This window comes from Phalacrocorax carbo, chromosome 3 (genome assembly GCF_963921805.1).
Source record: "Phalacrocorax carbo chromosome 3, bPhaCar2.1, whole genome shotgun sequence".
Lineage (NCBI taxonomy): Eukaryota > Metazoa > Chordata > Aves > Suliformes > Phalacrocoracidae > Phalacrocorax > Phalacrocorax carbo.
Genome location: NC_087515.1, coordinates 121,759,573 through 121,777,840, shown reverse-complemented (window position 1 = coordinate 121,777,840; position 18,268 = coordinate 121,759,573). Strand labels below are relative to the sequence as shown.

The following is an 18,268-nucleotide window of genomic DNA, read 5'->3' as shown; positions in this document are numbered from 1 at the left end:
CTTCCTTTTCATTTCAAGCAAGCATTTGTTATTTGAGTTTTAAATACTCAATATAAGCAGATTCTGGCCTCCCAGTCCCTGAATGCCAATAAGTCAACATAGATCAGAAATTTCTCACTGTGGCAAACTTCTACTCTTTAGACCAGTGCACACTGCCATGGCTCCTTGCTTTTTGTTTCCTTCCAACTTCCTTTCAGTTACAACACGCACCTCATATCCTGAGTTCCAGAGCTTCTTCCTCATCTGCATGAACCTGCTGCTAAAGAGAACTATCCGTTCACCTCAGGATTTGAATAAATCCATATCAATCAAGTCAGCATTCCCTTAGGCAGGACTGGATGGAGGAAACCTTTCCAGGACAGCAAAGGTCCCCAGAGTCCTCGAGTACAGCCTTTCCTCTGACTCCCCCACAGGCACTTAAGCTGTGATCTACCTGCTCACTCCCTCATTTCAACAGCCAGGATCTAACAAGGATCGTCCCCTTTAATTTGGAGCAATAAAAAGTGAGAATGTCACAAAGTCATACATTTGAACAGAAATATCTTTTAACATTATTTCACTACAATTTTTCCTTGAGAAACTTTTTGTGAAGATGCTGTAATTTAACTTTTAAAAATTGAAGCTTGCTACCCTCGATGGCATCAGTGCAATGCTTACTTCTGCAGAAGCTAATCAGAAACTCTGAAAGATACAGCTCGTATGACAGTCCAGAGTTATATCAAACAGGCAGTTTGCCAACTTCAGAAGTACCCTGAAAACTCAAGAGTGTCAAGTTTTGGAGGTCCGAAACCATTTTGACAAGTAAGAAGATCGTTCTTTGCAAACGACCTTGTCAGATTCCTTTAAAATTATGCTCCTGATGCACCCATCCAATTTGCAATGTTTAAAAGGCGCCTTTCCCCACTGTCACTTTCATTAGTCTGAAGTAGTTGTCTTTTTATATCCTGCTGTGAAAAAGCTGGCAGTGCTGCAAATTAACTGCTACATTTCATTTCCAAAGTAGAGTTCAGATGCACCTAGTTGCACTTTCTTGTTGGACAAACAGAGGTATAGGGTTATCTAAGGAGGAAAAAGGGAACAAAACTGAAATACAGATGATAGACTGTGAGACGAGAGTTAAACAAAACACTTGGGAGCCCGGGACAAATTTAATTCTTATCCTACTTCTACCATTAATGAATTCAGGCTGATTTTCTGAAGAAGCTGTGACTTACTGGTGTTCTGCTGCCTGAGCCTCTGCCTCACCATTTATTAGTCCTCCTTCCAAGGACCTGGGAACCTGCTGGACAAATGTCAGTGAAATTTGTCAGAAACATTGAGATGACAAATGTAGCTAAGTCCCTATATATTTTATAAGAACTGGTCACCAATTACAGAAGAGAGCCAAATCAGTGCCAAAGCTGGTTGTAATTGTAGCACTATTGCACCAGCCAAGCAGCATGGATGTAATACCTGGCCGATTAGCATGGATATAAATCTTTAGCATGGATATAAATCTGGACTAGCTATGCCATAGGAGGCAACATTGGAAGCATGGTGAAAAACTTTGTTACTGCAATGAAAAGATGGGAGGGATGCAGTAAGGAAAAAATTACTTGAATATGTAAGGAAAAAGACTTTATTGGTACCACTGCTCATGGCAATTTTGTTCTTCTCTTTCACTGATGGTGTAAATCTGGAGTAATGCTGCTTAAAGTTATTATTAAAATAGCTGGAAGGGAGAATTTAGTCTCATATCATTAAAATGGTCTTCTCTAAATGTTAAAATAATGGCAATAATAATTCTGACACAGGAACATTAATAGGATACCTGCTTGATATTTTTACATATAATCCACAGGGTTGCCTAGAGCATAAAATATGGGAAAATGAGGCCTACTAGATTAAAAGCTAGCTCACTGCTATCTTAAATAATTAAACACACAGTATTCCCTCAGTGGCTTTGCCTGGGAAGAAAAAATGTAGCTGGAAGAAACACAGCTACTGAATCTCCCAAATTCATCATGGATGATTTAGATGTCCCAGCTCCCAGAAACATGATTAGGTGACAATCTCCAATGCCTTTTAAGTAGTCAGAAAAATAAGTGGGTATCCAAGAAGAGCTTGATGCAGCATTAGTATGATGAAAAGCTAAAAATATCAGGAGATACCTGTTTTAAAAATGTATAATTGTCCTGGCTTTAGCTGCAATAGAGTTAATTTTCTTCCTAGTAGCTGGTATAGTGCTATGTTTGGATTTAGCATGAGAATAATGTGATAACACACTGTTTTAGTTGTTGCTAAATAGTGCTTACACTGATCAAGGACTTTGCAGCTTCCCATGCTCTGCCAGCGAGGCGGGGCACCAGAAGCTGGGAGGGAGCACAGGCAGCACAGCTGACCCCAGCTGGCCAAAGGGGTATTCCATGCCATATGACATCATGCTCAGCATATAAACTGGGGGGAGTTGGTCAGGGGACACAGATCATAGCTCAGGGACTGGATGGGAATCAGTCAGCAGGAGGTGAGTGGTTGCATCACTTGTTTTTCCTGAGCTTTATTTCTCTCCATTACTACTACTACTACTATTATTATTAATATTGTTATATTTTATTTCAATTACTAAACTGTTCTTATCTCAACCCATTACTTTTCTCACTTTTACTCTTCCAATTCTCTCCCCCATCCCACTGCAGGGGGAGTGAGTGAGTGGCTACATGGTGCTTAGCTGCTGGCTGGGGTTAAACCACAACAATCCTTTTTTAATAATAATAATAAATTGTAATGAAGAGAGACAAATAAAACTCAGGAAAAACAAGTTATGCAACCACTCACCACCCATCGACCAGTGCCCAGCCAATCCCCACACCGCGATCACTGCCCCCCAGCCAACTCCCCCCAGCTTGTGTGCTGAGCACTATATCATATGGTGTGGAATACCCCTTTGGCCAGCTGGGGTCAGCTGTGCTGCCTGTGCTCCCTCCCAGCTTCTGGTGCCCCGCCTCGCTGGCAGAGCTTGGGAAGCTGCAAAGTCCTTGACTTAGTGTAAACACTGCTTAGCAACAACTAATATATCAGGGTGTTATCACATTATTCTCATGCTAAATCCAAACATAGCACTATACCAGCTACTAGGAAGAAAATTAACTCTATCCCTGCCAAAACGAGGACAATAATTAATTTGGAAACCAAATGTAGGACTGAAAATGAAAAAATATTGAAGAAATTCACAGTATTGGGAAGAGTTCATTGCCATGCCTCTACCCCAGAGAAGATTTACTCTTCTCTGCTCTTTTTCCAAGAGACATTTATTTGAGAGAGCAATTGATCTATATTTTCTGTCTTTAATAAGTCCATACACAGGACCCCCTGCAGAAGTATAAATTTGTGTCCCAGTTCTGTGAGGCCTACATGCATGGTGTAAACTGTGGATTCAATAAAACAGACCCAAACTTTCACAAAATTAAACCTTTGCAGCATCTTAATTTGGTTTATAAGTGTATTGTTTCTGGGACACATTTTTCTTCTCACAGATCTTCACCAGTATGCCAGAAAATCTTGAAATCTATCATTCAGAGCCGGCAAATATCTACCATAGAAGGACCATGCTGAGATTTAGACTTATGGGTTTCATTTCTTAAAACTTGATTTCCTTGTGTTTATTCTGGTCAACTACTCCAAGGCACCCCCTTGCTCTTCTGGGGAGAAGGCTCCCAGACCACTTTGTCTCTGGCAGCAGCCAAAGCCATTCATGACACCTGAAGCACCATCCACAACACAGCCTCCATCATCAGCACAGAAGGGTATCACAGGTGCCCACACCACCTCAGGATGGCTGGATCTCCTGAAGTACGTGAGGACAAAGGCTCCCAGTTCCTTCTGGCAATGCAGTTGACTCACCTGTCCCAGCACAAAAAGACTGCGGCCTATCCACTCCTTGTCCTTCTCTGAAAATTCATGGCTTAAAAGGGACTTTTACCCTTGTTTTTTCCCAGGAGCCCACAGAAAATTTAAATGCCAATGGACAAAGGGGATCAATAAAAGTCACAATGCTATGATTTATATAATTTAGGCAGATTTCAGAATTTGTTGTTTTTAGTGATTCACATCTGAATACTGGAGACCTGATCCAGCAAAGAAATCTTTCTACCTACATCAGTAGGAAGCACCGTGGTCTTCGCTGGCTCCCTATTACATCAGTTAGGGCTGATTGATGAGGTTTGAAAGAAAACTGGGAAATTTTTTTTTTTAAACTCTCCTGGGTCAGCAGTGGTTTCCTTCTCCTTGGGGGCAGGGGCTGACAATAATCTCTGCATTTGCTGACAATGAAATCACGCGTTCCTCTTAATCCTGCTCCTGACAGCCAAGTGATTAGTGTGCTACAGAGATAGGGCTATTTGACAGCGCCTGAAAATCTCTGTGCGTCAACAGCTTAAAACAATATTAATTGTTAGCATTAAAGTTTCCCTGACCCCTATCGCAGGCTGATGGATCTGTCCTCTGTTATTTATAGCGTTCCTTTATTTACACCTTTTCGTCTCCACAGCATTTGCTGCCTGAGGTTTTATTGCCCTTATAAATTTCCACTCCCTCCACCATCTTAACAGTTTTGAAATAATGCAGATAAGCAAGAGCAACCTAATGAATGCAGGAGGTAAAAGGTTTATTCTGCTCCCTCGGTGGCTGGGCCAGAAAGATGTGCCCGTTTAACAGCCCTCACTCCATGGTGCTGCTTTGGAAAGCCTGGCCCACCAGAAAGCAATGCAGCAAAAAATAGAGTGAACTTCTCCTGCCACCAATAAACCTGTCTTGCGAAGGAGATTAATGCTTTTCTGAAAGGGTTGATAACTACTGAATTACCAATCTATCCCAGCACTAAAATCAATCACCAGTGTTAAAGAGACCAGGAATACATTTAGGTCCCCCTTTGCCCTGGTCTGAAATGTCCACAAAAACCCTGTTCTTTCCATAGCCCTCTGCTCTTGCTCACAGCATTTTGCAAATTCTGCCTAGGGAGCGAAAGCCTTGAGGATGTGTGATGAGACAGGCCTTTCATGCCATGTTCACTGAATTTAACAGAAAAGGTGGAACCCTCAGTCCAGCAAGGTCAATGGCAAAGCCACTACATCTAATACTGAAGGAACGGGTTGTAGGGAAATTAAAAGGCAGACAAGATGCATTCACTGCAAGCCTAGGTGGTCCTTCCAAAACGTCTTTCCCATACCTTTCAGCCAATCCAGCTGAAGTCTGATGAGCAGACCTGACCAATTCCCTAAGAGACATAAGGCAGCTTCACCAGCAACCCTGAACGGCCAACACAGAGGATGACACACTGCAGTTCTTTGATAGCTCTGCTACAAGTAATTGTATTCTGCTGTTTGTACAGGTTTTGAAGTACCACTGACGAAAAAAATCACACATCCTCACCAAAAGGCATACACCCTTGGGACACAGCATCATCACTATGTGTTAGAGGGTGCAAACTTGACATTTTTATCAGAGGATGATCTAATTGGAATTAATTCCTTAGTGGTTTTAAAATTCAGTTGCTTTCTAATTAAAATTGGCTAGGGCTGTTGAGAAAAATAAAGTTATCTGAGCAAAATTTGGGCAAGGACCTTAGGATGGGCATTCCCATGTTTGAAAAAAAGTCATTGACATTTCACAAGAATTAACTGGGCCTCTTAGATTAGAATTAAACCTACAGTGGAGAGAATGACTCTCTGCTGTCCTCAAAACACATGTCCAGGTCAATTCTCAGCACAAAAGTTTTCCCATAAATCAACGCTACAGGTTCTGAACTAGAACAAAGTGACCTCCCCCACCCTCCTTCCTCCTCCTACCCCCACACAAACTTTTGGCACCCTTTGCCAACAAATGCAAGTTTCCTTCCCAGATGCATTTCTCAGAGCCTTGATGTGCCTTTCACAAATATGATTTTGTATTGTTACAGAGAGATTTGAGCTACAGTTGGAGCACAGGTCACAGTTCAGGCTTTCTGAAATGAAGGTCTTAGGCTTACATTTGTGAATAGAAGGGAGAGCAGCAAAGTTTGGATTTACACTTTGTCACATTGCTCGGATGATTAACAGGGGGAGGCTTCACACCCACCAGCCTCCAATTATCACATCCAGCTGTTCCACACAGCTTTTTAAAATTAAATTTTAAAAATAATAATTAAAAATAGGAACTGGATGGAGATTATCTCTCCCAGTATCCTTGAAGTCCTAAGCTAAAGTAGCAACTTCCCAATAGGAAAGAGGGAAAATATCACTATAACATTACAGGACACTGCAGCTCAGACTGCCCAGAGCTGAGAAGGGGATGGTGCATCCAGGACAGCGTGGCAATGGCAGAGGAGGAGACAAGAGAAAGGTGCTATGTGGGGGACTCACTGGGGAAGCCATACAAGCAAGGTAGGAGCCCTCTCTTTCCCTGACAGCACCACCAGCGAATGGCCACTCAGACAACACATCTCATCCTAAGTAATCCCTTTGCAGAGAAAGGCAAGCACTTACATCCCCATTTTGTTCAGCAGCATTGGCACTTTTGAAATAACAAAGCCAAAAAAATAACCAAACAACAAAAAAGCCACCATGGGCAAACAGATGCTGTGCACGGGCAGATAAATCCCTGCTTGTACAATAGCCCAGAGCAGCAACCAGCCCCGGTAAAATCAGCTGCAATGGCATTGCTGGGGTGCAGAGAGGTGAAGTTATTTCTTCAGCATGACTTGGGCAGCCCCACAGATCCCGTTCCCAGCCAGGATTAGACCACGCAAGCCCTCCGGAAAGCCTGGCACGCAGAGCAAATATTTCCTAGCCTACAACAACAAATGATCTTACATGGTTCTCCATCTCTGAAGTGAGGGGGATGATCAAACACCAAATTGTTTGGACAATATTGGTGAATCCAGATTTCAGTTAGAGGTAATTCATGTTAGATCAATTAAATAGTATGTCAATTCCCTCTAATTATATGTTCCTGCAGCCTACCCGGTAATTACACTTAATGGGTCGAAATCAAATCAGCGCGTTACCTGAGAAATAATTGGATTTATGTGCAACTTTTTAACGATCCTGAAAGGTACCCTGGGGATTGAAGTCCTTATCCTCTGTGTGTTCAGGGCTTGATCCTAGCCTTCATTGTTCTTTGGGTATGGATCTCAGGCTACACTGGCCCTCATAAATTAAATGTGCCAGTTCTCTGCCACTGAGGCGAACTGGCATGGGACAGCCTGTAGCCATCCTCATCAACTTCTTTAGCCTCTAAAACTAGATGGCTGTATCCAAACTTCCCACTGGAAACCATCCCCAGACAGTACTAAATGTCAGGCTACACCTATACTAGCAGAGAACAGCTCCAGGTTTTACTGCCACGGCAACATGTCCCAACCTTGACCCGCAGGGACCCCCTGGAGGCTCTCTATCGAGACTGTCAATAGCAGGATGATTTGCAGAAGCACCTCCAAGTTTAAAAGCCCAAGTCATAGCTGTGCTCTGCTGAGACCTGTACTGTGCTTCTGAACATCTTCCTAAAGGTTGGTGCATATTAGAAACTAAGGCCCGCATGCTATGGGAGAAGAAAATCAAAGTTAAGCCTCTATGCACTTCAGGGAACCTTGGCCCTCAAATCACACAGCAGCAATATATAAGTCTTACTTGCCCCAAACTGAGACAGAATAGAGCATTTGACTGATTATTTCTCATCTCCTTAAACACTCTGTTAAAATTAAAAGTATACACACACATAGTGTATTCATTTATTTATTTACAGGCACAGATAATACTCAGGACTGCCAAACATCTGACATTTAAAGCAGTCCCATGCACATATCTGACTCCCGTACATGCAAGATGAGCATCCATTGGACCCAGATCCACCCACTGGATCAGAGGGGACTATGATTAGCACAGGACTTTCCCCGAAGCACACAAGCCATTGAATTTCTCACAGCTTCTAGTTAAGCAAGTACTTCTCTGAAATATTTCTTTGAATTTCTAGTGGAGATGAACCACAACGCTTCAGTACCGAACCTCTGCATAAGTCCTCCCAGCTTCCAGTGAAAGCAGTGTCAGAGCAATTAGTACAGCCATGATTGCTCTGAACGCCCTGCTCCCTGGAGCCCCAGCACTTGGAAAATCTGGGGCTTTCAGTTTCAGCATGATTTACTGTCCTCCAACTCCTTGGAATTCTGCCCGTGAGAAACCAAAATAGCACCTTGCCTTGTGCATGAACCCCATACAGCCAGTGAGCATCGAAACCACTAGATTTCAAATGCAACATAATGTCAGAGAGGCAGAACTGCAGTGACAGTGGCTGGAGGGGATGACTGCACCATCTAGTTATTCTTCAGCAAAGATACAAGTAAATGCCACTAACTTCAATTTTGTTTTCTTTCAAGGAAATCATTCTTTTTAGATAACTACCTCTCTTCAGGAGCCTTTTGAAGCTCCAGCATGATGCTGAGAGTGGGAGAGTTTGGACATCTTTATTTTATGTTAGTGATGCCCTCTCCAAACTCTGCAGCCCACTTCCCAAAGCACTTCTTATACCCATATACAGGAAAATTCACTCATTCTATCTAGGTAGGCACTTAACCAAGGTACCTACTTCAGTAGCATGGTCACATCAGGATCCCTCAATAGGCAAAGGAAAGAAATAGATGTCTCTAGAGTCCAATTGAGACCATAAATGGTTCCTTAATAAAGTATTTCTGTCATGTCGACTGTCAAGAAGATCAATTTCAGGAACTGAAACATGGCCCAGATAATAGCATTTATCTTTTGATAAAGTTATAGCTCCAACCATGCACCAGGCAGTGAGCTAGGGGCAAGGACTCTGGTGCTCTTTGGTTACAAGTATGTGTGCTCAGACTTCCTGTAGCAGACCAACACTTCATAGGACCACAGCTTTTGGGGTCAACTCTTAAACATGAAGGCCTTGCACTGGATTCATTCACAGTTCATAAGCAATACACAAAATACTCAATAACACAAAAAGCCCACCAAAATTTCTGATGGTTTTGTATTTTTCATTCTGTGCATCCATTTCTCCAGTTGCCTCATTAACCTCCCTACAGCAGGGTGAAAAGGCTTACTGAACGGTTACCAAACTCACACAAGCACTAGATTCTGTTTCTGAGACTCAGAATTAACATCTTGAATCATGAAGCAAAGGTTGACTGTGTCCTGGTGTCTCTGTGCATGGCTAACCCTTACATATTTCAAACCTTGTTATTAATCTAGTGGGTTCTGATTAAAAGTTTGGCCAGTGACTAAGAAACAATAATGTGCGTCAGGTTACCTTGCTTCACCCTGCAAAATTGGAGCTGCCTGAAAAATGTCTTGGGGAAATGTTTTGAGGCAACTTCCCCTGCTCTTTTTCAGGAAAATCACTTACCCAGCATACATGCAAACTCCTTCTTTGCTAGCATATCTGTAATTAGGAAAGAATGCCAAGCCATAAATATTTATGCACAGATGGGATCCTGAAGTACCTTCTGAAGTTCAGCACAGGCCCCAGTAGTCAGATTTCTCAAGTGAGCATTGATACAAAACCTGCAGGTTCAGGAGGACTTGTCAGAACACCCTGCTAATCACCCCTCTCTCAGGGATGCATTTCTCACCCAACAAGGGATGTTAGAGTCACTTGTGAAAACCCCACAAAAAATGCAGGTGCTTCATTACCTACTTTTCATTTGAATTCCTCACAGATCTTGCCAGATCCCTTCACTTCACTAGCACAGGTCTCTGCGTGCTGGGGCAAAAAGTCTTATTCTGTGCAGCTGACAGAGTCTGAATGTTTCTGCTTTCGTTTCAAACATTTTCTGAAATCAGGTATGTTTTTCTTCCCTGTGCAAAATTTTTTTTTATATCTTCCTCAAAAATTTGCTGATGTGATGCTGGAACCATGTTAGTTATGTCATCTAAAAAGCTTGGGATTAGGCAGGTCTGAAATGCCATGTCCAGGCGACTAATTCAAATACAGTCAGGCCTTTTCTCTGGCTGAAATCAGTTGGCACAATTTGGCCACCATCAAACACTACCCGTCTCCAAACTAATGTGTCTGCTTCCAAAGTGCTGATGGAGAATGGTGCCCAGGCTGTGCTAACTCCCGCAGCATGGCCAGGAATTGCTTGAGACGGTATTGGTTGTCCTCGGCCAAAGCCACACCAGGCTCACTCCTCCGCAGCACGCATGATAATCCCAGTATCCAGGCGCCAGCCCCATTTAATTTAAACACAGCTAATGAGATCACACAGAACACAGGTTAACATTTCCCAGCCCGACCTGGGAGCAATTAAAAGCCAGCTTATGGCATGGCGTGGGCAAGTGAGCTTCCTATTGCACCACCGTCTTCAGTGCCTGCCTTAGGCACCCAAGTCTGAAGTCTTTGCCTGTGCAAATAGCTCCCGCTCCCTCTGCAGGGGCAGGCAGAATGGGGACAAGCCCCACTGGCCCACCGGGACAGGAGGGCGGCTGCAGATGGGAGCAGGAGCAGCCCACCCACTGCTGACAGTGTGAGCTCAGCATTGGCAGAGGCTTTTGCTGGCACCTGCAAAAACATTCTGCAACTGGGGCTGCCAACAAGGAGGAAGGAGCCAGAGCAGCAGCATCCCAGCAAGGCAGCAAGCGAGGGGGAGAGGGGAAATGCTCTGCATCCAGGGGGTTATGTTACACCAAAATTAAAGGTGAAAGGGAACAAAAAGTCCTAGGAGACCTCTCTGGCAAGTATTAAGTACAAAAATGTTTTGGACTTGCCAGAGCAAACAGATTCAATAGCAAGATACTTACTTGGCCTGCACTTGTACCACACGATGAGGTATTTGCCGGTTCCAGGGCACGGATCTGCACCGAACAGCCGGCTATTGACGAGAAACTGGCAGCTCCGCCTGTCCTGGCACTCATCCAGCATCTTCTGCAGCCGGGGATGCACACAAAAAACAGAGAAACAAAAGTACTTCAATATCTCCACCAAAGGGATCATCAAATGGAGGCAAGCTGGAGAACGGCAAGGCCATTCTTGCCTCCTCAACCAGCCCTGGCACAAGGCAAGCCATGATGGTCGATGCAGCGGGTACCACAGGAGCTGTGGACTAGGAGGCGACTAAACCTTGCACTGCTTTAACGAGCATGATTTCTTTTCCTTTTATGCATGCAAAAGGAGGGATTTGCACTGGGATGGTCACAGAAATTTTGAAACACTTGCCTACATTTCAATGGTAGTATAAGGCAGCACTGTCCCGGGAAAAGCAGCTTTAAGGACATGGATCAGCCTTGACAGTTGAAAGCAGAGCCCCAGACTCTACCACCACCATTCTGCTTTAGATTTCTCTGGAGATGCACAATTTCCACCACAGCTTTCAAGAGAGCTCTTGTCTCGGTTATATAAAACTTTGGCAATTGCTGGTATTCCAATAATTAGTCGTTGTGGTGGGAACACTGTTATACAGCCAACTGAGTTTTTAATAGGGCTCACTCCTCTTCTCCCATGATTATCGTGTTCCTTTTAGCTAAATTCAGCAAGGGCCTGCGAGACCGAGGGTCCTCCCACCACTGGCATTTTGGGTCCTATCCCCTTCTCTGCACTGCTTTATCTCTAGCACTCGCTCCCCACTTCACCATTCACAACACTCATAAAAACTCCATCTCAGAATCCACAGGGGCAAGACATTCTGTCTCCTGCTAGAAAATAGCTTCATTAAGGAAGATTAATGGTTTCTTTTAACCCTACTGCTTTAGAAGCAGTAGTAGGGGGAGAGAATATTATTAAGTGGGGCAGTAATTAAGTTTTAAATTCAGCTGGATGGCTTAGGTGGTATTTATGTACTCCTGTAGAGCCCCTAAAGGGCTAAAATTACCATAATGTTTGCCTGACACACATGAACCTGTCAGAGCATTTTGAGACCACAGGGCGAGGTAATCCACCAGGCTCGCTAAGTCCCTGCAATACAGAGCTGTGAATTCCAGTCCCAAAACAATTAATTTTCACTTGCAAGGAGGTGCTGGAAAATCCTTTCTCAGAAATTCCCCTAGAATCCCCTGGTCTCTTTTGTCTTCTCTCTGTTCCCTTTTCTTATACCTACCTCGATATTTGGGCTTTCCCACAATCTTATCCCTGTGCCATTAACATAAATTCTGTTTCTTCTCTGGCACGCGCCACCCAAACCAATTTTCTCTCTGCCTCAGTGACTATTCTCTATGTTTGAGTTCTCCCTGAATGTAATATATATAACCTTTAGCATTATAACTCTGAATGTCACCCTCCAAACAACAGGAATAACAGCTGTTCCAGTTTCAAGTGTAATTTTAAACTGCCTCATTTGCGGTTGCTCATAATTTCCTAAAGCGTTCACCTTTTGGGCTGACACATGCAAGAATTCATGCCTGCCTCAAGACTGACCTTTGTTTTAAAGTTCAAACCAAGACAATTCAGGCCTCCTCTAGCAAGCAGAGAACATATGCTGTTGTTTTCCACTTACAAAGGTAATAAAATGCAGGCATCTTGTTTCAAAATACAGGGCTTAGGTTGGAAAGGCTGAAAGGTGAGCACTGAAGGAGGTGCCTGGGAGCTTTAGCCCCAACTTGACCATCATGTTAAAATGCATAGAAACAGCATATTCTTTCCTCTAGGCTCATAAGGGTTGACTGCTCACTCAGCATGTGAAATTTAATTTAATGCAAAATCCAATGAGTTGCAAAGGAATTTAAGCAAGACCTCTACACAGAGACATCTTTTGATCTCAAAAGGCAAAGAACTACTGGAACAACTCTTGAGTACTTCACATACAGAGAGAAATCCTCTCCAAATCACTGCAGACCTGGAAGGATTTGCTGGTACTGGACAGCCACGGCTGTGTTTACACCCAAGCAGTTGTAAGAATTTGGAGTTAAGGGAAAGAAGCAACACCCTGAATGTTTTCTTTCCCACAAGGGAAGCTTTCTCCCCTCAGAGGCAGCAGACTCAAGGTTTTGGTCAACAAACCTGTTCATAGCAGATGGGTGGGATTTTCAAAAGCCTTCAGCATTGCATAATAAGTGCTATTAAAACCAGTGGGAAAAGGACCCTGAGTTTCAGCAGAGACTGAGTTAGGCCAGCAAGAAGCCTCTTTGAAAACCTCAGCTTTGATGCCTAAGCAGCGCTTGTTCATCTGTCCTTAGGCTCAACACCAGGAGCGAGGGCAATTACTTACCAACCTCAGAGAACAATGAACATGGGCAGCCTTCACATACTGCCACTTTGTCTTGCTCTGCTCCAACTTTTGGCAGCTCTTGCTTCCTCCATGTATTCCACATAAGTAAAACCTCCTGAGTTTATTTCCTGCAGTATGCAAGGTAACACAGAGCCCTAGGGAGAATTTTGCACCTAAATTAAGGAGCAAAAGTCATCTATGCCATTGTGAGACCACAGAAAAAGGGAAGTGTTCCTGAGGCTGAATATGCCTTTTACTATTTGGTTTTAGTGTTTAGCTACAGTTTCAACTTAATTTGTTAATAGCTGTGTCTCTGAGAAGTTATTTCATGGGGCGAGAGAAATCAGTATTTCCTTTTCATTCACGCAATTCTAATGTACTTCCCCCTGAAGGGCAATGATTTTCCTGAAAATATAAAAATCATTAAGTTTTCTGATTTCCTGCAGACTGAGTAAAGTCTTAGGCATAATGAAATATATCCATAAAGAGTAAAATAAATAAAAAAATATGTTCAATGCTCAGTGAAATACGTCAGGAAAAATGCCAAGAAAATTAGCAATGGTTGACTGTGCCATGTTCTTGATTAAAAATAAAGAACAAAGATGTTACACCAGCCCTAACATTAACTTAAAAAATTGTATGTACAATTTCTACCTATCCTTGCATACACAGAAATCTTCCCCACTGCTTTTGTCAGTGTGTGCTATATACCAGCATCTTCTTAAACACTGTGCAACACAGAGTCTCTACAGACCATGAAGGACAAGACGATCCACTGCAGGTACACTCCCCTGCAGGTCCAGTGCATCTGGTGTTTACAGTGGCCCTTACAAACCAAGACCTTGGCTTTCTGGACTTACTCTCCAAAATCATACTTCTAGGCAGTATCAGAGCTCTGGCAGATGGCAGATGTCGTTTCTGAAGTATTTGCAGATGATCAACTGGATTGACACCAGGAGGGTTGTAAGTTTAGTTGGTAGTGAGGGAATGTCCTGAGCTCACATGGCTTTTTCATAATGGCTGGAAAAATATAGGCAATTCATTCTATGTTTGACTTGTTTTTCTGGCTGTCACTGTCAGCTGTAAAGGTGGGAAAATGCAACCACAAAACCAAACAAAAAAAGGCCCACAAACAATCTGAACTTGCACAGAAATAGTAGTAGACACGCAGAATCATCCCTAACCAGGATACATAATCAGCTGTTGATGTCATTGCCATCTGGTAGACCCCTGACTAATGCAAAATAAAGTCATATTGGATTAGATTATATTATAAAACTCACTCCAGCTGAAAAAGGTGGAGGAGGAATTCCTGTCTGGCATGAAAGGGGAGGGAAGACACATTAATTGCATTGTGCCATTTTATAATTGCATTCCAGTGGTAAATCAAGCCTGAGGGCTGACAGCCAGTGCTCAAGAGGGAAGTTGCGGCTGTTTAAACCCATTCCATTCTCTGGTTCATGATTGAGCTAAGAAGCTGCAAGATTTAGAGGAGATAAGAGAGCAAGAAATGTGAATTCAAGTAAAACAAACACTAATCTAACCCCTCTGATTTATGCCCTGGATTAATCTCACTGCGATGGTACGGGTCTCAAGGCAAGGGCAGCCTCAAGCTCAAAACCAATGGGCATTGCAGATGAAACACATTTCTCGTGCTCGTTTTGTTGTGCTCATTAGCTAAGTAATTGCTTGTGCTCATTAGATAACAACCTTTTAAATCTGGAACTGGATGCAAGCTCTGCAAGAAGGCTGTCCTCAGCCATTCCCAAGGGTGCGCTCATTTTTATTCTGTCTCTTCAAATCACTCTTCAAGAAGCGCTTCCCCTGCACACTTAAAATAAACCACAGCTAAGCTTAACACCCAAGGCAATTAAACTTATCTCAGTTGTTAGTCCCTTGTAGTAGTTCATAGATTCAACACACTTAGGGTGAAACTTTGGACCCACAGAAGCCGATGGTGAAACTCAATGGGAATTAGGATTTTGCCACAGGGCTGCTCTCCATACAGCCTCCATCATCAAAGCAACATAAGAATGACTGCAGGGCTTGTCAGTCAGGCATGAAATTACACAGAGGAACCCCACTAAATAATCGCCCAAATTGTATGCTGCTGAGGAGAATAACTTAGAGAGCAAACTACATGAATATATCAGAGCTGTGTGCAGTCAAATGAAGATAGGCAGAGATTTGTACTAAGGATTTTACACGAGAAGGTAACAGTAATTTTTAAAAAAATATGATTAAGCATTTTTAGGTCAAATTCAGTCCAGGTATAGCCATTATAGTGGAGTTACACCAACGCTTATCTTGGTGCACCTCTATGAGTTTTGCAATGGGAAGAAGTAAACGCAACAAACAGGGCAGCATGAATTCTCCCTACAGAGCCACACAGCACAATGCATTCATAATGGCTAATGTCACGTTTCATTTGAATTTTGATACTCTTTTATATACCTCTGAATGTTGGTATAACTTTAAAACACACTGCAAACTTAGTACTTTTTAGTTGCAACCTTATTTACAGGTCCTTTTTCCAATTATCTGAAGATTGCACGTTCATCTATTCATTCACGCAAATTACTGAAGTCCACAGTGTAAGAGGATTTTCCAAGGATCAGCAAAAGGGAAAGAAAAAGTACATGAAGAAGTTAAATCCGTGTTGATGAATTACAGGTTACCTGCTTATGGTTTCATCAAGCAACCTTCCCAGCCTGCTCCACTAGAAAGTAATTCATCTTTGCCCAAATTACTGCATTCAATATGTGCATCACATGAAGAGATCAGAGGCCCTGAATCCTGACCACTGATCTATGGCAGGTTTTAGTATCCTACTAGCTATCTCTTATCACTCTCCCATGGACCCTGCAATGCTCACAGCAGAGACAGCAGGAGGGAACTATGCCCACACGTTTGGTGACACATATTAATGCACCAGACTGTGAAGTAAAGAGCTGAAAACTGGGCACACATTCCCTTTCACCAGCTCCGCTACAGAAATAAATGCCATCAGGGCAGTAGGGCAGGCAGCAGTGGGGCTGGGATGTTAAAACACAACAGCAAGATTCACCAGAGCTCCTCTGGCAGAGCCTTGAAAGAGCCCAGAGACAGTGATTCACAAAGAGTGGGAACATGCTCAGCAAATAGAAGGACCCGATAAAAGCTGCATTACAAATATCACCTAATTAACCATTACCTACATTTCCTAACAGTGGGAAACTTAATCTGTATGCAGGGTCAACTTCAAAGGGAAAGGAGGTCTAAGCTGAAGAGATACAAAAGGATGCATAACCAAAAGTCATGGGATTAAAGAAAGGGAAAGCTTAAAACACAAAGCGGAAAAAAAAAATCATTGAGAGCAAACCATTACACTGTCAAGCAGGGTCTTAGTGGCAATGATGGACGCCCCATGACTTGGAAAGTTTAAATTTAGAGTAAACAAAGCATTAGGAGGCTTACACCCCGGGGAACACTCCTGCCTCATCACAGAGACAGGCTGCACCGGCCACCTCCACCTCCAGTGTCTCTTCCTCTGCAGTACATAATCACCCTGCTCTGATGAGCTATTTCAGTCAAACCAAAGATTTCAAAGATACAGCAATTTACAGATTATCTATTACCTCTGCATCAAGCAGTTCTTCTACTTGCAAATAATTAGCTGCAGGAGCTGTTTGCCAGAGCATTGTATTTCATCCTGGGCAAGATTCATGAATGAAGCTGCACTGGTTCTGTGATTTTTAAGAGCAACTTTGGCACTGCAGTAACCTCTTCTGGACCCTGAACTCACTGCTCACCATCCTCTGCAAATTAATTAATACAGTCTGATGAAGAGTTGCCCGAACTGCTCTTTAATTCACTGACATTTCTGAGACTAACTTCCCTTGTTCAAACTGTGTGTAAGCTGTGGAGATCCTGTATTATGCAATATGACAAACAGTGGGTTCTCCTCCCAGTGGTACTGATGACCATTTTTCTCCCTTTCTATCATTTTCCTTCCTCTTTCCTCTTGACCATCATCATCTTACAGACATTCAGAGTCATGAGAAAGGAGCGTTTCTCTAAGTTTATACAGTGCCTATACAGCAGGACCCTAATTCCTGTTGAGGCCATGTAGAGCTGTTACATCAGTGGGACCACACAATACCCTGTGACTGGGCATGGCAGTAACCACTGTCTTTGGCCTATCAAGAAAGATAAAGCAGTTGAGTCATTTTCTTCTACTTTGTATTTTACTTTCCCATGCTGTTATTCTAGAATACTTGGGGAAAATAAAACCCTTTTCAGAAACTATAACACACACACACCTTCCAGCCCACCGTTTTGTGATCAACAACTGGGCCATACTTTCAGAGTCATGCAGCTACTGGAAAGTTTATCTCATCTTTCTGCCACCGAAAAGGTCAGCTCCCCTTTGCTTTCTATCACAGAAACCTTCCTGGTAGGTGCAAATAAAAGTGAGGGAGGTTAGCATGCAAGGAATCTGCTGCCCTTTGTACGGCTGCCTCATGCTGCTGGCGTGACAGCTGAGTTGGTGGCAGCAAAGGTGTCCTGTATCTCACTTAAAGGACAAAAGGAAATACCACATCAGCAGCACTAGTGATTCTTGTCACCAATGACTGGTTGTCCTGGAGAGTGTTGAAAGAAACCCAGACCACAGGCCATGCCTACACTCCCTCCCCAAAGTGGCTAATCTTTCTAACAAGACGCATGACTCCGCAGGACCATGTAAGCATGGTTCATCTTGGGGAAACAAGTCACACCGTAGAACATTGCCCCCTGAAGTGTAGCTTCCTGCTGATTTCAGTAAATGCATCTATTAGGAGAGAAGTTAGCCTACAGTGTCTTTGGCAAATATCTGGAAGCAGAGACACCAAGGACAAAACACACCTCTCCAGGGCTTTTTATTTTCCCTATAAATAAGCTTTGCTCCAGGGCTTTCTGTTTTCCTTATAAATAAGTGTGGTTTTACTTTTCTGTCAATTTACCAAAACGAGAATATTGCAGGTAATCTACTGTAAAGTGTAATCTAGTTTTCTGGTAATAAGCAATAATTTTAGGCCAACCATTAAACATTCTTCCCTACAGACTTTGAGTTGT

The 18,268-nt window shown here is 43.0% G+C and overlaps 1 protein-coding gene across 3 annotated transcripts in view; it reads right to left on the bottom strand.

The window, feature by feature from the left end:
- The window catches only part of EVA1A (eva-1 homolog A, regulator of programmed cell death), a 222,537-nt gene that overhangs the window by 131,738 nt on the left and 72,531 nt on the right, over window positions 1–18,268 (bottom strand). For all 3 annotated transcript variants that reach the window (XM_064448163.1, XM_064448160.1, XM_064448162.1), the window contains exon 3: window positions 10,776–10,899. In XM_064448163.1, coding sequence (XP_064304233.1) covers window positions 10,776–10,899 — 124 coding nt within the window. The remainder of the gene's footprint in view (window positions 1–10,775; window positions 10,900–18,268) is intronic.